This window comes from Myxine glutinosa, chromosome 10 (genome assembly GCF_964187855.1).
Source record: "Myxine glutinosa chromosome 10, kmMyxGlut1.1, whole genome shotgun sequence".
Taxonomy (NCBI): domain Eukaryota; kingdom Metazoa; phylum Chordata; class Myxini; order Myxiniformes; family Myxinidae; genus Myxine; species Myxine glutinosa.
In genome coordinates, this window is record NC_136270.1 from 4,692,549 (window position 1) to 4,712,138 (window position 19,590).

The following is a 19,590-nucleotide window of genomic DNA, read 5'->3' on the forward strand; positions in this document are numbered from 1 at the left end:
ATATATATATATATATATATATATATATATATATATATATATATATATATATATATGATATATATATATATATATATATATATGATATATATATATATATATATATATATATATATATATATATGATATATATATATGATATATATATATATATGATATATATATATATGATATATATATGATATATATATATATGATATATATATATATGATATATATATATGTTATATATATATGATATATATATATATATGATATATATATGATATATATATATATGATATATATTGTTGCAGATATGAGGATTGTGGTTTTTTTTATTGTGTTGTATTGTATAGTAAATTGTTGTAAATATCACCCTCTGTAAAATGTAATGATTCCTTGTAAATACCTCCGTAGTGTGAAGGTCAAAGGGCGTCTCGGTAGTTATTCCATAAACACCACATTGCAGGACATGATAAAACCCTTGTTCAGTAGCTTATATCTTATTATGTGTCTTAGGGTAAGGCTGTGTCTCCCATTAATTTAAATACTCCATTGCACCAAGTGAAATAAGAGTAGATCCCCTTTCATTTCATTTCAATGGCCAACTGCATTTTGGGCGGTTTTCTTCAACCACCATTGGCCACGAGGCAGGGTTGGGAAAGAAGGGCGTGTCTCCACCTCGTCATAGAGGGGAGGAGTGAGCCAGCCCCGAACAACCAACCGAGCACGAGGGGTTTGGTTTGAGAGGGCGGAGGAAGAGCGTTTGGGGGAGGTTCGCAAAGGTTGAGGGGCGGGGCCTATATAACCCGCCGCGGGGTGTCCCCCAAGGAGATGGGCTGGAGAGAAGTGAGAGAAAGGCTGAGCTGAGCTGCGTGGAGAGGTACACGAAAAGGAAGGGTCCAAGAGAAAGCCGAGGAGCTTTTACGAAGCAAGCTACACGAGAGATACAGCAGAGGAGTGCAGCCCCGTTTCAACCAGCCGCGTGAAGCCCTGACGGTGTGCGCTGTAAAGCGGAATATACAAGGAGCCGCCGCCCCCCCCCCCCCCCCCCCCCCCCCGCTTCCCACCCGGAGTGGACCCGCTCGCTGTGCCCTGTGATCCCACTGCTCATCCTTTCCAGCCATTCCTGCCTGCAAGTTCCCCATTTTGCCTACGTGAGTTTGTTTTGTTTGTTCTGTCCTGGGTAGTAAACTAAGTCAGTATAAGCTAGTAATTTGCACTGTGTCACCTGCGTCTCATGTCCCCTGTAAATAAACGTGACTGCTTTCTTTTTGCTTATGTGTGTAAATAATAATAAACCCAGTTACTCTTCTGTACGTCTTCTTCCTCTTTTCATTCGGTTCGCTTTAGAGTTTTCCCGATTGAATAGCGGTGGCGCGATATGGCCAACGTTTGGGTAAATCGGGGAAGAACAGTTCGGCCGCGGTTATACCTCCGCTCGGTAAAAATAACATCCTAATCCGCGGACCGTAACAATATATATATATATATATACACATTCCCCCTCCCCCCCCCCCCCCCCCAACCTCCCAAAACCCCTTCCCAATCTCCCACTCCCCACCACCAGACCATATCCTATAGTCAGTTAACAGCAAAAATGATCTCTTCATCACACTCAAAATGTTTTATTTTAGATATTCCTTCACATTTGGAGGAAGAAAGATGTGTGATGGTTCTAAATCAGGCAAATAAGGCAAATGTGGCAACAATTAAAATCCACAGCACTGCAGAGTGGCATTCGCCACTTGGGAAGTGTTAACAGGAGCATTGTCTTGTAGCATGATAACTGCACCTCTCAGTTGTCCATGACATTGCGATTCAATCTCTTCTCAATGCCAATCAAGAAGATCCGAATAAATTCCTCCTTGGATTATATTCAACAACGTGCCGAATAAATAGATAATCCAAGCCATCACCTTTCCCACTGACCTTTTTGATTTGAATATTTTTAAGGTTGATACCTGGTATACTTCCACTGAAGGGACTGCTTTTGAGATTCTGAATCAAAGTGATGAATCCATATTTCACCTTGGGTAACAATCCACACCAAAACAATGCAATTTTACTGTCCAAAAAGAAAATCCTTCAAATTACTGGACATGATGGTATCAGCTCCTGGGGACTCTGAAGCCTCGCCAGCCAGTTCATTAAGGACGTTGACCAAAACTTTCTTTAACTGACCCGTAAAGTAGCAGCAGTAGAAGTAGCTAGGACCATTCCTGTTTTCAAACTTCCCGATCACTGACCACCAATTTTGCTTGTCCATTGTCCCTGCAATGGATGCATGCCCTGAATCTCACAAAGGAAATCAAACCAGTCTCACTGGACTTTTATCAGGCCTGTAATGCTGTCTGACATTTGTATTTCTTACCAATCTTTCTGCTCATCACATTTGGGAGTCCTCCACTTGTGGATGGCAAACTTTTTCTAAGCCTGCAAACAACGCAGGAAACTTAGAACATATGTTCGTTCTTCCTCCTTGGAGCCAGGGCCAATTCAGAACTGCAAAATGGGATTGATACTCTTTGTCCAGGTATGCAGTGTTGGCCACGTATAAAATGAGGACAGTTTTCTTTACTTTGAGATGAACGTTTTTCTTTCCTTTGAGTGTTCTTTGCATTTTTGGATGGAGTGACTATCTAAAGATCGTCCTTCAACAGAAGAGTGCGAATCTGGTGCAATGATACTTGTTTGGGATAAAATGTACATCGTTCTTTAACTTCACAAATGATTTGAAGATAAAGACATCGAGCTTGAAGTCTTAAACCAGAGGTCTCGGCAACCATCAGTATGGACATGAGAAAGTGTTTTCGCACTTCAAACTGCAAGGACTGGCAGTACTGGCAAAATTAACAACAAAGGCAAAATAATAACAGTGCAGAATTTCCAGAACAACCATTTCCCAAACATGTTGAAATAAGGTCTACATCTTCAGGCATACAAGATACACGTTGCACAAAAATAGACAAAGCAATAAACTTTGGAAGGGATGTATGGGGCAATGAGTGAAAGGAGGGGCTAAGAGTCCTTGTGCGTGCTGGTACATCGCCTCTAAGCTGTCTAGTCTAGGTTTGGATCTCGGCCCAGCTATAGACTGCCATCCCAGTGTTTCACAGGCATGATGATTCATCAACGTGTGTGCCGTCACTCGGATGGACGTTAAAATAGGCATCCCATCTACCAGCATTCATTGGGGTCCTTCATGAAGAGCAAGCGATTCTGCAATTCTGCTCTGTCAGAGGGCTCTCTTGAGAGCTTGACAGGCAGAGCGTATGTACATGCCAGTGACGTCATTACATGCGCTCATTGAAAGCTGGAGAACCGAAGATATATTTGGATTGTTACTCCCGGCTGCATCCAGCCGATTCCATATGAGTGGATACCAGAGATAATGTGCCATGTGGCAGATGGTACTTATCGCTCCCATTAAGGTACAGCATGGCTGGATGGGATACCTTAATGGCGGTTCACCACTGATGGTATGAAATCGTATAGTAACTGGTATATAACCGAAAGGTTTTCAGAGTCATAAGTGTATGCAGGACTCACTGCGTTGCCCTGATGAGCCCCAAAAGGGCAAAACAAGGTCGGTAACTGTGAGTTTTACATACACTTATGACAGTATCTGAACTAAGATCAAAATTCTGCTCCGTCGGAGGGTTCTCTTGAGCTTGACAGGCAGAGCGTATGTACATGGCAGTGACGTCATTACGTGCGCTCATTGAAAGCTGGAGAACCGAAGATATATTTGGATTGTTACTCCCGGCTGCATCCAGGCGATTCCATATAATGAGTGGATACCAGAGATAATGTGCCATGTGGCAGATAGTACCTATCGCTCCCATTAAGGTACAGCATGGCTGGATGGGATACCTTAATGGTGGTTCACCACTGATGGTATGAAATCGTATAGTAACTGATATATATATATATATATATATATATATATATATATATATATATATATATATATATATATAATATATAATATATATATATATATATATATATATATATATATATATATATATATATATATATATATATATATATATATATATATATATATATATATATATATATATATATATATATATATATATATATATATATATATATATATATATATATATATATATATATATATATATATATATATATATATATATATATATATATATATATATATATTTTTTTTTTTTTTTTTTTTTTTTTTTTGGGGGAGTGATTGAGGGAACTGCCAGTTGCCTATACACCACCCAAATAAAGGTACACTACATGGCCAAAAGTATGCGGACATCCCTTCTAATTAGTGCTTTCGGCTGTTTCAGCCACACCCATTGCTGACAGGTATATATAATCAAGCATACAGCCATGCAATCTCCATATACAAACGTTGGCAGCAGAATGGGCCATACTGAAGAGCTCAGTGACTTTCAACTTGGCACCGTCACAGGCTGCCACCTTTCCTAGAAGTCAGTTCGTCAAATTTCTGCCCTGCTAGAGCTGCCCCGGTCAACTGTAAGTGGTTATTGTGAAGTGGAAACGTCTAGGAGCAACAACAGCTCAGCCACGAAGTGGTCGGCCACACAAGCTCACAGAACGGGACTGCAGAGTGCTGAAGTGCGTAGCGGATAAAAATTGTCTGTCCTCAGTTGCAGCACGCACTACCGAGTCCTAAACTGCCTCTGGAAGCAACGTCAGCACAACAACTGTTTGTCAGGAGCTTCATGAGATGGGTTTCCATGGCCGAGCAGCCGCACACAAGCCTAAGATCACCATACGCAATGCGAAGCGTCGACTGTAGTGGTGTGAAGCTCGCCACCTTTGGACTCTGGAGCAGTGGAAACACGTTCTCTGGAGTGATTAATTACGCTTCACCATCCGGCAGTCCGACGAACAAATCTGGATTTGGTGGATGCCAGGAGAACGCTACCTGCCCGAATGCATAATGCCAACTGTAAATTTTGGTGGAGGAGGAATAATGGTCTGGGGCTGTTTTCCTTGGTTCGGTCTCAGTGAAGTCCTTAGTTCCCTTAGCTCCAGTGAAGGGAAATATTAAGGCTACAGCATACAATGACATTCTGGACGATTGTGTGCTTCCAACTTTGTAGCAACAGTTTGGGGAAGACCCTTTCCCTTTTCAGCATGACAATGTCCCCGTGCACAAAGCGAAGACCATACAGAAATGGTTTGTCGAGATCGGTGTGGAAGAACTGGACTGGCCTGCACAGAGCCCTGACCTCAACGCCATCAAACACCTTTGGAATGAATTGGAACGCTGACTGTGAGCCAGGCCTAATCGCCCAACATCAGTGCCTGACCTCACCAATGCTCTTGTGGCTGAATGGAAGCAAATCCCCGCAGCAATGTTCTAACATCTAGTGGAAAGCCTTCCCAGAGAGTGGAGGCTGTTATTGCAGCAAAGGGGGGACCAACTCCATATTAATGCCCACGATTTTGGAATGAGATGTTCGGGTGTCCACATACTTTGGGCCATGTAGTGTACGTATCAGAAGAACGTGTTGCATGCTCAGAACAAGGTCGCCCGTAGGGCGGGTACTCTGCTAGTATGACATAAATTGTCGCTATATACGCAAAACACTTGAAGGACAATTGTAAATAAATCATAAATTTTGAGGCAACCCTCATAAATCAACTAAATTCCTTATGAAACAGTCGATAGTAATTTGACAATGACTCAATGTCTCATCCCAGAGACAAGGTCCACAATGACTGCAGAACTGGCATGTGAGCTTCAACATCTCTCCAAAAAGGCTGCCATCTGTATCTTCAAGAAAGATTTTGTGACCAGCCATTGACAGGGGCCTACTCCTTGGTATGATCTTCTGCCATAATTTATCCTTGGTAAAGCACATTTCTGTGCTTGCCTTTAAGGCTAGTTGTCAAATTAGCATTTTATGCAATTGCGTCTTTTCCTGATGCTATCTTATTGCTCACGACAGGTAAGGCTTTCAACCAAAGTCCATCATTTAAGAAGTTTCCCTTTGCACTGTGGCCTGGTTCAGACATTCACTTGGCTCTGCTTAACACTGTAAAATCCTACTTTGAAAAAGATGGTTCAACTTTGACCTGGCCAAAAAAAACCAGCAATGCATGCAGACTATTCCAAATCAAATTTGTACTACTCACACAAATGGCATCTCCTGCCAGGTCATGGTGCAAAGTTTGACGCTCAACCACCAATGGTTGGTCAGCAACACATTTGAATTTGACTGCCTTCTCACAGGCCAAGCCTGACCCACACTTTGCAGCTTTCACCCTATCCAGCTCCACCAGGAATAGCACAAATCGATGGCAATCTTATCTGCTTCTCTCTGTAGGTCCAGGCTTGTCTTACCTACATATTAGGGCAGGATTTCAAAAGAAAATAAAAAATGGAACCAGAACTGCACATCGTCTCTCCCGATCTCAATCCCATTTAGCAAACTGGCTATTCCTGAGCTTGAAGTAAAGCCAATACACATACATTATATGCTCTGCTAATGAACTAAGAAAGCACATTGATAATTAAAAAATGGTTAAAACTATGCAATATAGATGTCGTGTGAAATTCATAAAACAGGTTGAACCTGGTTTTTTTCAGCCAAAAGGAGGTCCCACAAAAGGTGCATACACCAACGAGATAGCCTTTATCAACAAATAAAATATGAGAACAGTTTTAAGTCATGTACAAGATATAATAGCATTTAGAATAGAAAGAGGTTTGGGGTACAGCATGCACAACCCAGAAATGACCAGGGAGATGCCTTTAGCCTTACATCTTGCATGAGAGAAGTCCCGCTATGCACCACAGGCATCGGGGTGGTCTTCAAGTAGTTCTTGAGATTCTCGTGGACCTGGAATTCACACGTTCCATTTTACTGCTAGTCTACTCAGACTTTGCATAATTTCAAATGCATCTTGAGAAAAACAACTCGGTTTTGGCAAACCTTGAGCAGAGATTGCATGCTCCTGTCACCACAGATGGCCTTCAGGAAGGTGAGATCCTCAGATATTTCACTTTGGCCCTGCAGCTGTGCTGGAATCAAGGCCAGGACCATGCCAGCATCTGCAAATATGTTTCATGGCTTCAGTTTTGCATCTCAAAACGGTCATTATCAGGACCAATCTAAGTGCCCCAGGCTTTCATATAGATTTTTAACCTCGTGCACTTTTGGCTATTTTCATAAGATGGCAATGCACAGCAAGAAAAAAAGAAAAGAAATAAGTGTGTGCAGGTGTTAGGCTCCCCCAGCACGCAGCTGAAATGTTGTGAAAGGATCACTGAATTGTGTGCACAGAAACGATGTTTAACAAACAGAAAATGAAAAAAAAAAAAAAGACATACAAAGAAAGATTAACATTTTGACTTCCAAGGCTGGTATACACCTCCAGCATCTCATCAATCTTTCTCCGGTCTCAAACAGTCCTTTTAGCACTGCAGATGAGTGAAACGATTGTTCAAAATGAGAAAAAAGTGTGAAATTTGGCTCAGATATACTACACAGTATACTGAATAATTTCTGATTAGGGGCCAAATTATTTTTTTCAAAATGACCGCCATTGTGCCTGAAAACAGTAATATAAACATGGAAATCGGTATATTAATGATCCCGAAGTTGCTGTTCTCATGAATGTTCATCCCGAAGTTGCTGAACAATTTGAGAGTGATAAATTCATCATGAAGAAGACCCATCGTTCGTTTTCATCGATAGCACTTGATCACGCCCATGAACAGAACAATTCTGTTGTTAAAGGCGACGGTGGAGCTATAGGACTAACAGAAAACTCATCACAGTTAATGCGGTGGATGGTAGCAGGCCCAGAAATGGCTCGAGTCATAGGAGAATTTGAAGAGTCTGTAGAAAGCATTAAGCAGAAGCAAATCAAGGGAGCTGATGTCAAACACCATGAACAAGTAAAGTCTGTGCAGGCCACATTTGCCAAAGATGTGAAGTCCCTCTGTCTTACCATAGAAGAGATGGGCAACCCCTTTAAAGATCAAACTAGTGACCTCTTGGTTCTTGACACAAAGGACATTGTAAGAGATGACGTAGTGTCTACAGTTCGCAACATACCTACAGAAGCTTGGAAAGGAAGAGTACAGCAGCTTTGTAGAAGCACGCCTTGGCAACAGAACAGAGTCACCGTTTAGCCCACCGAAATGCAACAATGTACCACTGTTCAGTTGCCCCCAACCTGCAGCAACATCTAATGAGAAGGAGCAGATTGCATCACTGAAGAAGACTTGTGCACTTTTTTTCCAGGTTGTATGTGTCCTGCCAAGTTCGCAATGGAAATATAGAGGAATTCTTTCGACATGAGAATCAAAGTTATCCTCCGTCACTATCAAAATTTGGAGATCTTCGTTCAGGAACAAAGGCAGACCTTCTTGAATGTCTCCAAGACAAATATCCTATGCCGTCTGAAGATACCCACCAAGTAGATGTTATTCTCCTTGATGGTGCTGCTGTCATTAATATACTGAAGCCTGGTTTAGCGAAAACATTCAGTGAGTATGCAGAACTCGTATTCCTGCCCTATGTTTAGTCTCAGCTTAGGAAAGCCAGCAGAGTAGATATTGTTTGGGATGAATACATTCCAAATAGTCTTAAGGCAACAGCAAGGCAAAAGAGGGGAAAAGGTACAAGGAGACGTGTGCAGCCAAGCACCAAGATACCAGGTAACTGGCAAGCATTCCTTAGAATCGAAGAGAACAAAATGGAACTCTTTGCGTTCTTGGCTCAACAAGCTGTCACAATCCATGGTGAAAGGAAGGTCATCTCTACCTTTGGCAAACTGATTCTGCTGAACTCCCCAGTGGAGGATATCAGCCGCTTATCTCCTTGCACTCACGAGGAAGCTGATACAAGACTTCTACTGCATGCAGCAGATGCTGCTGCTACTGGATGCCAGCGGGCGATGCTACGGACTGTTGACACAGACGTGGTCGTTATATGTACAGCTTTGTTTACCCAAACAAACCATGAAGAGATGTGGGTATTATTCGGGCACCGGCAAGCATTGTAGATTGATACCAGTGCATACAATCGCCAAGTCCTTAGGACCAGAGAAATCTATGTCTCTACTGATGTTTCACGCTTTCACTGGCTGTGACCAAACATAATTTTTCCTTAACAAAGGAAAGAAAACTGCATGGACAACGAGCAAGGTATTCCCGGATGTGCTGGGTGCATTTGCTGCTCTCGGTAGAGTTCCACCGTCCGAAGAAGAGTTGAGAGCACATATTCCGACAATTGAGCGGTTTGTTGTTCTCATGTACGACAGAACAAGTTGCTGTGAGAGTGTTGATGATGCCCACTTACATACTTACATGTATAAACTTGTTACAAGTTTGCAAGCATGATATTAGGTGCGGCCATTTTGAATTTAGAGGTCATATCTGATTCTGAGACTGACATTGGAATGCCCCCTTATCAAGATGTGTTTAGGAGACACACACCTACCTTTGTGGCAATGTTCATGCTTGTCATTTAAAATAAACATAAAAAGTGGCAGGATTTCTGTGTAAGTCGTGGCCATTTTGAATTTGGCAACCATATTGGATTTTGGGACTGAAACTGAATTGGCCCCTGATCAAGATGTCTTTAGTATACTAAGACCTAGCTCTGAGCCAATTTTCACACTTTTTTTCTCAAAATGAACAATGTCTTGTATTGGTGCACCTATCTGCAGCACTATTTGGGGATGTGGGGGAAAGGTGGAAAAACTGCCGAAGTTCTTACTCGTGTGTGTACGCGTATCGGAGTTTAAACCCAGCATCATACTCGGAAAGTTATCTTCTGGTTCCTTTAATAATTCTATACACATCATTCAGGTATCCTGCTCTATGCAGAGCATCGGCTCTGCTGAAGCAGTTTCCTTGGCAACAATTACAATCCTGGACTGGCCGCCACTCCATCACAGATTTTGTTCACACACGATATGATATATATCAGTCACCCTACATAAGCTTTAGAAGCCATTTGTTGGCAAATCAAGACTTCAAAAAGGAATCAATTAATGGACGAGTTTCTAGCTCCCTGGTTGGTGTCAGCATAGAGTAGATTCCCTGGCAGGCTGTCTTATAAGGGAGTATGTACAACCAACAACTCTTAACGGCAAACCGGCCACAGTGCAGCAATCAAAAGTTTTGCATTACAGTAATGCCCCGATTTACGTCCTCCCTTTGACGTAATTTCGCAAATAAATTGTCATTTTGTTAATACACTACCTGATTTGTCGTCTCAACCCACACGTTGGTGACAGAATCCGTCCTCTCTTGTATCTGTCGCCTCAGCCTTCATCTCCACCTACCCTGTACATGAACTACTTTGCGACATGCAAAAAGAAATGTGAAGTACAGCAGGGTGGCTAAAAGGAAGCGTAAAAGTGTCACCTTAGAAGTGAAATTATATGTTATTCATCGAATAGACGCTGGTAAATGTGTGGTTCATGTTGCCAGCTTATCAAGTTTGCCTCCAAATCCGGTGCGTACCATCTATAACAAAAGCGAGAATTGCTTTGCAATACATGTCCCCTATCGACGTGATATTTTCCAAGTCCAAAAAGGACATAACTGTGAAAAATTGACAAAATGCCCTGAAACTCGAGCTTGTTCTGTAACTTATCATAATAAAGTAATGTACCAGGTTTCAGTTGAATATGTTAAAGGGTATGGAAAAAAAAAGTCTGAAAAACCACAGGTGGGAAGGGCAGCCCCTCTGGTGTCCTATAGTCCTATCTGGTGAAACTGGTAGGGAACTAAAAAATGCCGACGTTCATTGCACGTTGTGGCTGGTTCGATTGGTTCCGGAAGAGGTACCCAAAGCAAAAAATACAAACTCTGAAACACGTTCTATATTTTTACGGTGTAGCCTATAGGGCAAAGCCTTCTAGAATAGTGTTTGTCCGTCCGTCCATATGTATGTATGTATGTAGGTATGTCCCCTCAAACGTATACCAATCAGAGCTGAGGATCTGGTCACATGACAGGGTGATGCGATTACGTCTGATGTCATCACGGCATACAACGGCCGACTCCACACTCCGCCATTTTAATTCCAATTTCGTTCAGGCCGAACATATCGTCGAACCTGTCATATATTATAATCGCCATGCTCTACCTTTACGTTTTTCATTCATTGTGAAACACAAACAAACCAATTGTTAAAATGATCATCAAATATTGAAAGCATAGACATTACGGATCTTCCAATGACAGTACTTATAGGCCCGGCAGGAAGGGTCATGTTATTTACCCAGCCCTTGAGGTATATAGATTACAGTAGATCTTCCCTCAGTTCTGTAAGTAAAACTTACCTCACAGATGTCGGGATTCCTCAAAATTTCTTTGTTTAATGTTATGAACGGCATTAGCAACTGTTTAAAAAGTTAATCATGTGTGTTTGTGGTTTATAATATTTTACAAGCCAGCCGGGCTATGCTGCTGTTAGACTTTCGGTCTTGTTTTATTCAAATATGACTGGTAATTGCTTCTTTAAAAAAAAATATATGTGTACCGTATTTGAATGCAATTGTTGTTAACCAAAAAAAAGTAATATTCATCAGTAAAAAAGCAAAACATTGTTCCAGCCACAGGTTTCGGGGCTACTACAAGGAGGGTGGGGAGTGGGGGTGGGGGGGAGGGGAGTCTCTCGATTCCTCTCTAAATACCGGACCTGAGACCGCCAAGTACAAATAACTCCGTGACCTGGATGGGTTGCTCGGCAACCACAAACGCCAATTAGTTCACCACGTAGTCCAGGGTCCTCCATCTAATTGCCGTTTACCTGGAAGTCATGTGGTCTCCCAACCGGGGGATGTGCAATTGGCTGTGCACCAATCTTATCTTAACTGGGTCGGCCGAGCAACCACTTAGTGCACACCAGACTTGGATGAGAATCAATTACTTGGGGAATGATAATCTCACAGACACGTCTATGTGTCTAATTGTCTAATCACGTCTAATCTATGTGTGGGCACGTGCTGCACCGATGGAGGAAAGGACGGACACAGACAGATCGGAAAGAGTTCAACAAGAGGGGAATTTATTATTTACAAAGTAAATGTGAAATGTGGGGTCATGAGGTGCTAGTCAGCACTTTAATATACAAAGCGAGCAGGCAATCAGAATGAATGAAAAAGGGGAGATGCAATAAAAATGTACAAAAGGGGAATAATCACGAGCAATGGCGGCTGCAAGCAATGTACAGAAAAGAAAATGGACGAAGAGCAACACTTGTACCTATGCCTTTCTTAATAACTAAACACAAGACATGGGCACCCAATCAGATCATCTGCGGAGGGGAGATAGATCAGAAAGAAAGGAAATAAACGAGATGTTTTTGACCTCTTCGCTCATCGGGAGGGGGCCGTCATGCCCCTGTTAACCAAACACTTTGGGAGGGGGTAAGAGGAGGAATACTGGTGGTGTCTAAAGTGTGTAAAGTAGAGGTGTGGTGAGGTGCGGTGGGTATCAATGAAGTGTGATGAGGTGCAAGAGCAAACTGAAGACGTGCGTATCTGGTTGCCGCTCTGGAGGAATATGGCCGGGGCAATGCCACAAATTGTTGATGTTCATCATGAGCCTAAAGTAGACGATACAGAGACAGCAAAGAAAATATTGCGTGAAATAAGCTTAGCGAATGTGTGAGAGTTCTTAAGGGAATATGCGTGTGGCTTGACGTGGCCCTAAACGTGCGTTTTGCACGGCGTCTGCTCCGCTCGCTCAACACTCCATTCCGCAAGGCAAGCTCTGGCTCCCAGCTCCCAGCTCCCAGCTCCCAGCTCCCAGCTCCCAGCTCCCAGCTCCGACCGATGTGAGCACCACCGACCGAGCTCAGATGGTCCACCCTCGTCCTTCGAAGCACCAACCAGCTCAGACACCAGACCACCGATCCAGCAAGCCAAGAACAAAGACCAAGACCACACCAGACGAAGAGACGCTCTGAATGGTTTGCTTTTCTAATTGTCTGGTGAGAGCGGGGCTTGCAGTTGGATCAAAAGAGGCACTAGGCACGGCCAATGATGCCCATTGGTGCATATCCACTCAACCTAGGAATGGCACCACCCATGTAAGGCCACTAATCACGATTTCTGCTCAATATTTTCACAAACTGTGCCATGAAACGGAGTCTCCGCAATTAACATGGGCCAGCGTGTCTCTTGACGCATTAATGCGCAGGAGCGAACGCTTGTAGCTCTAATTATGCATGCTCCCAGGTTGGCGGTGGGTGTCTGTGGTGGTGGTAGATGATGTGATGATTGAGGAGGAATGCGGGTAAGCTGTGTGGTCGAGGCGAGGTCATGGTTATTCGTTCTTTGGTGGTTTTGGGTCGTGGAGCAATGAAGAACGTGTATAATGAGCTTCTGCAAAGTAAACCAAGTGAAAATAAAGCCAAATGTAAATAAAAATGTGTTCTAATAAATTATCTGAGCCTTGTAACTTGAGGCTTCCCTCGTCGGTGTTTGTTAACTTAAGTTCCTTACTTCGCTGTATTGCTTGGTTCTTATATTTTTCCCTTAACGAACTTCCCCGAACATCTGCTCTTTGTCTAACGTTTAAAATCCCCCCCCCCCCCCCCCCCAAAAACAAAAAAAAAAAAAAAAAACATTTATTTCCTTTTCTCCACGTGTGCTGTTTCGTGTGCTTCTGTCCACGTGCGCTGTCTCACCCCGCCCCCATTATCTCCTTGCCTTCCACCTTTTGCCCTATTCACGTGAAACATGGTTGTCCCTCTAGGCTCCCTCACCCCAGTGGTATTTTGTGAATACTGTATATGATTGTTTTTCATGGTTTTGTTTAAATATTATTTAAATATGTTTAAACTTTCTCCTGCAATGTTTTATTCAGTGGTATATTACAACACAATGATTTTCTTCCTATTTAAAAGGCTTTTTTCAATTTCCTCTTCAACTCATTCCACTTCAAAAAAAAAAAATTCAATCTTACAATTCTTCCTCCCTACATATTCGAAACTCACCTTCATTCCACCGCTCTATCGTTCTTAAATGGATCTCGAACTTGAAAATCACAATAAACCCAAGTTGTTATAAATGTTCGTTTTTTCATCAATCATCCACTTTCTAAACTCCCCCCTCCATTTCAATTTGCCCCGCTCACCCCTACCCTCCAAATCTCCCTCCTCGCCCCTCCCCTCCTAAACTCCCTCCTCCCCCCTCCCTTTCAGTTCTCACCCCTCACCCCTCCCCTCCAAATCTCCCCCCTTTCCCCTCCCCTCCAAATCTTCCCCTTACCCCCTCCTCCTCAAAGATGCCTCCTCCCCACTTCATCTCCCTTCTATCTCATACCTCTACCTCCCCCAACCTTCTACTTTCCTCTGCCCGCCTTCAAACAACCCCTCACTGTGCCTCATCCCATCACCATCAAACCTTTTCTCCTCCTCATCCTTCCCTTTCTTATAACTCTTCTGTAATCTCTGACACACTATCAACAGCTCTCCCTACCTCCCCCTCTCATCCTTCATCTGACCTTGCCCCTCCCCTTCGCTCAAACCCGATTCATCTCTCCATTCAGGTTGCTTCTGACAATCCAGACTTGATCTGCTTAACAGAAACTTTTCTCCTTCAAGATGTCTCCGATTCCTTAATATCTCTTCCTGGTTACTCCCTCCTCAGGTATGATAGACCTGAGCCTCGTCCTGGTCGTGGGGTTGCTATCTTTATCAAAAACTCTTCCTCACTCTACTTGCACTGCCCTCTCTCCACCCCACCCCCAGGAGTACCTCTGGCTACGGCTTCCTCTCCGCTCCCACCTTTTATTCATATGTTTTCTGTACCGTCCTCTAAACAGTGATGACTCCATTTGCATTTTGCTGTCTGACAACATGGACCAACTTATATCCACTCTTCCCAACTCTCTCTTCCTCATATGTGGCGACTTCAACCGTCATCATGCCAGCTGGCTGGGTGTGGGTTCCTCTCTCACCAGCCATGACATCTCAGCAAAGGACTTCTACGGCTCATTGAGACTGACACAATCTGTCAATTTCCCGACCAGGATCTCAGTCAATGGAGTAGCTTCTCTTCTAGACTTGCTTATGACAAACTTCCCTGCAAATGTCTGCTGCTCTTCTTCTGCTCCAATCGGTTCTTCTGATCATGTGCTTGTTGAAGTGGATATCTCTCTGGCCATTCTCAGAGAGCCTCTTCAGCGTTGACGAGTCTGGCATTTCACTCAGGCCGACTAGCACAGTCTTCAAGCAGCCATCAATCATGTGGACTGGTCTCCCATCTCTTCTGCCTCTGACATCAATTCTTCCTGTGAATTCTTCCAAAGCAAACTGCTCTATCTCTCATGCACAGATTTATCCCATCTCGTCTTCAGTTGTCATACCCTTCCTCCCGTCCATGGTACACTGAATCTTGAGGTGAGGCAGTTGCCCTGAAACAACTTGCCTTTGCCTCTTGGAAGGCTAATCCAACTAAAGGCAATCTCAGTTCCTTCCACCAAGCTTGGAACAAGTGTGTGTCTACCCTCAGGAGTGCCAGGAAACACTATCTCTCCACACTCAAGAATTAACTCTCAAACCTGTCTCCTTCCTCCAAATCCTGGTGGCGTCTGGTCAAATCCGTTTCTGGTGTTTGTTCCCCCTCCATCCCCTCCCTTACCTCAAATGGCTACACAGTTGACACCGCACGTGACAAAGCCGAATGCCTCAACTCTCTGTTTGCCACAAAATATTGTGTCCCAAACCCATCTCTCTCTGTTCCCACCTTACCCAGTCGAACACAACTGCTCCTGGACTCTGTGTCCTTCACTCCTGATTAGGTGGAGAAGTTTTTGTCAAACCTCGACTCTCGATTCTGCAACTGAACCAGAGGGCATCAGCCCACGGGTCCTAAAATCCTGCTCTGCTGCTCTATCTCACCCTCTCTCTGTTCTCTTCACCCTCTCTTTTGCTCAAGGTCATCTGCCAGCATCTGGAAAATCAGCCAACATTACTGCTCTACACAAAAAGGTGCAAAAACAGATCCTTGCAACTACAGACCAATCAGCCTGCTCCCAATTATCAGCAAAGTCATGGAATCCATCATTGCTTCGGATATCAAATCCTTCCTCTTCTCCAATGGGTTGACCTCCGATCATCAATTTGGATTCAGACCAGGTCATTCTACTCTGGACATACTGCTTCTGCTGTCTCAACAATGGATGGAGGTCCTCAATGCCAAACAGGAAATCAGAGCTGTCTCCCTTGACATATCATGTGCCTTCAATACGGTCTGGCACCCAGCTCTGCTCACAAAACTTTCTGGCACCAGCTCTGTCAAGTGGATTCTGACCAAAAAGAGAGAAAAGGGAAAGAAGAGAATCGTAGTGGAATGTAGTAGGATGCAGTGAGAGAGAGAGACAGAGAGACAGAGAGACAGAGAGACAGATTGCAGAAAATAATTATTTCAGCTTATGGACTGCTTTATTCAATGGCCACCAGGCCCATCAGCTGGAAACCATGCCTCACTAACATTTTGACCATTCAATCCAAGAACATTTCTGAACAGGTCCACGACCTTGTGTTCGAAGGCGATTTGTTGAGACGTGCTGGTTACAAGACAGCTTTCACACACAACCTCGTATTTTTACCGTCGCCTGACGAGAGGGTATTGCATTTGAGAGTTTTTTACTTGGCCCAAAAAAAAAATTGACAAGTATGTTGATCGCGCCGGTTTGTGTGAGAGAGTGTGTGTGTGTGTGTTTGTTTGTCTGTCTGTCCGCTCACTTATACTTGCGTACAGGTCACAATTTTAAACCAATCTTCACGAAACTTCACAAAATGGTCGGGTTCGTGGTCCGACAAAATCCTATATATTTGAGGTCAATAGGTCAACATAGGCCAAAGGTCAACCACTTTTCTTCCAATTTCTAAAATCCTAAATTTTCATCCGATTGACTTGAAATTTGAATCAGATTAACATATCCGTTCACCGAGTTCAACCACCAACTATTTTGGAGATAAACATGGGCCAAAAGGTCAACAACATTTTCGAATTTCTAAAATCCTCAATTTTCATCCGATTGACTTGAAATTTGAAAAGGATTTTCATATCAGTTAACTGAAACCAACCACCAACTATTTTGGAGATAAACATGGGCCAAAAGGTCAACAACATTTTCAATTTTCTAAAATCCTCAATTTTCATCCGATTGACTTGAAATTTGAAAAGGATTTTCATATCAGCTTACTGAAACCAACCACCAACTGTTTTTGAGATCAACAGACCAAAAGGTCGACATAGGCCCAAGGTCAACCACTTTTTCACAAATTTCTAAAATCCTCAATTTTCATCCGATTGACTTGAAATTTGAATAGGATTTTCATATCAGCGAATTGAATTCAACCACCAACTATGTTGGAGGTCAACATAGGTCATAAGCCAAAAGGTCAACAACCTCTTCAAATTTCTAAAATCCTCAATTTTCATCCGATTGACTTGAAATTTGAATAGGATTTTCATATCAGCTTACTGAAACCAAATACCAACTATGTGAGGTGAACAAAGGCCAAAAGGTCAACATGACAATTTTAGAAATTTAGCCTTTTTCATCCGATTAACGTAAAATATGAAAACAATTTGCATATCATGTCGCTCGATCTGTGCCCTGTCCCCCAAATATTTCTACAGGTCACACAAGATCTGCCAGCAACCCTCTTCTGGTGAAATTGCCAAAATCAAGACACTCTGCTCACCTTCACTCCTTCATTCCTCTTTACTCCCACCTCTGGAACAAACTCTCTCACTCTCTTCAAACCCACTCCTCCCTCCAGGTCTTTAAAACAGCTGTTCACCACCATCTCTTATCTTCCCCCATCCAAAACCTTGATCTCTTCTACCCCCGTTAATTCACCCCCAGATCCACTTTTATTGAAATACCGACTTCTTTCCTGGAAGTTCTAGTAGAGTCCATGTGTTTTATACCTCCCACTCCCACCCCCCTCCCCACCCCACCTTCCCATGCCTCCTTCCCCCAAGCCCCCTTCCCCCCAAAGATCTCCCGTTGTCCCTGTTCTCTGCTGTTGTACTTGTGTGCTTCCCTCTCTCTCCCCATCTCGTCTCCCGCTCCCTTTATTGTATGTTTTGTGCGTTTTTTATTTTTTTGTGATTGATGTTAGCTCTTACATGAGCCTCGATCTTGTATACAAAAAATAAAAATAAGGATTTTTTTTTAAGCCTTAAAAACCACTGAAAGCACGTCCTGGCAAGGGTGGGTCTGCAATCTCTGATTTTTTTTTTTTCTGATTTTTGCTCTTTCTAGTTATTTGTCGATTTACCCACCTGTAGTATATGCTTCTTGCCAACCCCCTTCGAGTCTTTCAAGACAGATTGCCATCACACAGAAAAATTTGAATTTACGAACTTAAAACCACTGTGACCCTCTCCTTCCCAACCCCCCATTCCTCTTCTTATTCCAAACCCTCCCTTGCTAGCTTAAAAACAAACACTGCCTTATTCAGTGACACAATCCACATGTCATCAAGCAGATTCTGAAACATAACCTCAAGCTACAAAAGTAAGATTTATTGCACATGTGATGCATCTACAGTGTAAGAAAAAGAAAAAAAAGAAAAAAAAACAATCTTCTCCAAATTATACACATGCGGTTGTGTTCTAGCGTTATGAAACTGGACATAAAATTAATGGTGCAAAAAAGACAAAGCAACAAAAAAGTTTGAAAAAAGTGTTGGAGAAATGTTATTTTCAACAACGAATGAGGACTTGTTTGTAAACGAGGGATGAAACTGCTTTCAAAGCTGCTCCCTGATCACCAACATTCAACATGCAATGCACAACGAGTGATGGCCAAATTACGAAGTATTCAACGAATAATATTTACAAGCATAAAGGTGGAAGAGGCGTAAGGGATGATGCAAATGTTAAACACCCAGATGATTCAAGTTAAACTCTACGCCTGCATGCTTTAAGCACAAGCACAGCTTGTCACATAGAATCCAAATAATCAGGGCTGGCGTAAGCATTTGCCACCAAAAGGGCACTGTATGCAAAGCCACAAGAACAAAGTGTCCTTGTGTTTTCGATAAGTCTCCCACCAGTACTGCCCAATGGAGGAAAAAAAGGAAAAGCAAAAAATAATAGCAAAGTAATAAACGCACTTTATATTCATATATTTTACCAATAGCCATATCAATCTCATCTGCACACCAATTTCCTCCCTTAGTTCATTCATCCTCCTTCTGTCTGCCATCTATCCCTCCATCCTCCACGCATTCTCACGTGTGCATCACCATCACCGGTCACTATTACTCCCAGCTACTCAAACCTATTTCCCTGTCTGACCTCTTTTCCATTTAACCTGATATTCATTTATTTTCTCTGCTGCCCAACCCACATCACCTCAATCTTCTAATCTTCTCCATACTTATCTCCAGTCCATGCTTCCTGAATGCCTCCTTCCACTCCCCCCATACGCCCTGCATCTCCCGCTTACTCTCCGCCACAACAGCCAGATCGTCCGCATACAACATCTTCCCCAGAATCAAAATACGGCAGCTAAAACAAAATTGTGCAAATGCAGGATGACTGTGGTGGAATTTCGGTTACAGTACATAAAAGTGTGTTATCAAC

At 42.8% G+C, this 19,590-nt stretch overlaps 2 protein-coding genes across 2 annotated transcripts in view; both read right to left on the minus strand.

Annotated features, from left to right (window-relative positions):
• The window catches only part of MPP7 (MAGUK p55 scaffold protein 7), a 162,389-nt gene that overhangs the window by 121,251 nt on the left and 21,548 nt on the right, over positions 1-19,590 (minus strand). Inside the window, exons 3-4 of the mRNA XM_068127153.2 lie at positions 6,939-7,057; positions 6,768-6,845 (exon numbers count right to left, since the gene is read on the minus strand). Of these exons, the coding sequence (XP_067983254.1) occupies positions 6,768-6,845; positions 6,939-7,057 (197 nt within the window). The remainder of the gene's footprint in view (positions 1-6,767; positions 6,846-6,938; positions 7,058-19,590) is intronic.
• Positions 13,078-17,813, minus strand: LOC144893976 (uncharacterized). The gene is made up of 2 exons (XM_078785259.1): positions 17,697-17,813; positions 13,078-13,359 (listed from the first exon to the last, which is right to left on the minus strand). Exons 1-2 carry the CDS (start codon positions 17,799-17,801, stop codon positions 13,078-13,080), a joined length of 387 nt encoding a protein of 128 aa, XP_078641385.1. The 5' UTR covers positions 17,802-17,813.

Excerpts from the sequence above, each read along its gene's own strand:
- LOC144893976 (XM_078785259.1), bottom strand. The coding sequence starts at position 17,801 with ATGGTGGTGAACAGCTGTTTTAAAGACCTGGAGGGAGGAGTGGGTTTG. Across the intron at positions 13,360-17,696 it reads AGAGGAATGAAGGAGTGAAG|AAGCTCATTATACACGTTCT; the intron begins GTGAGCAGAGTG and ends TTTACTTTGCAG.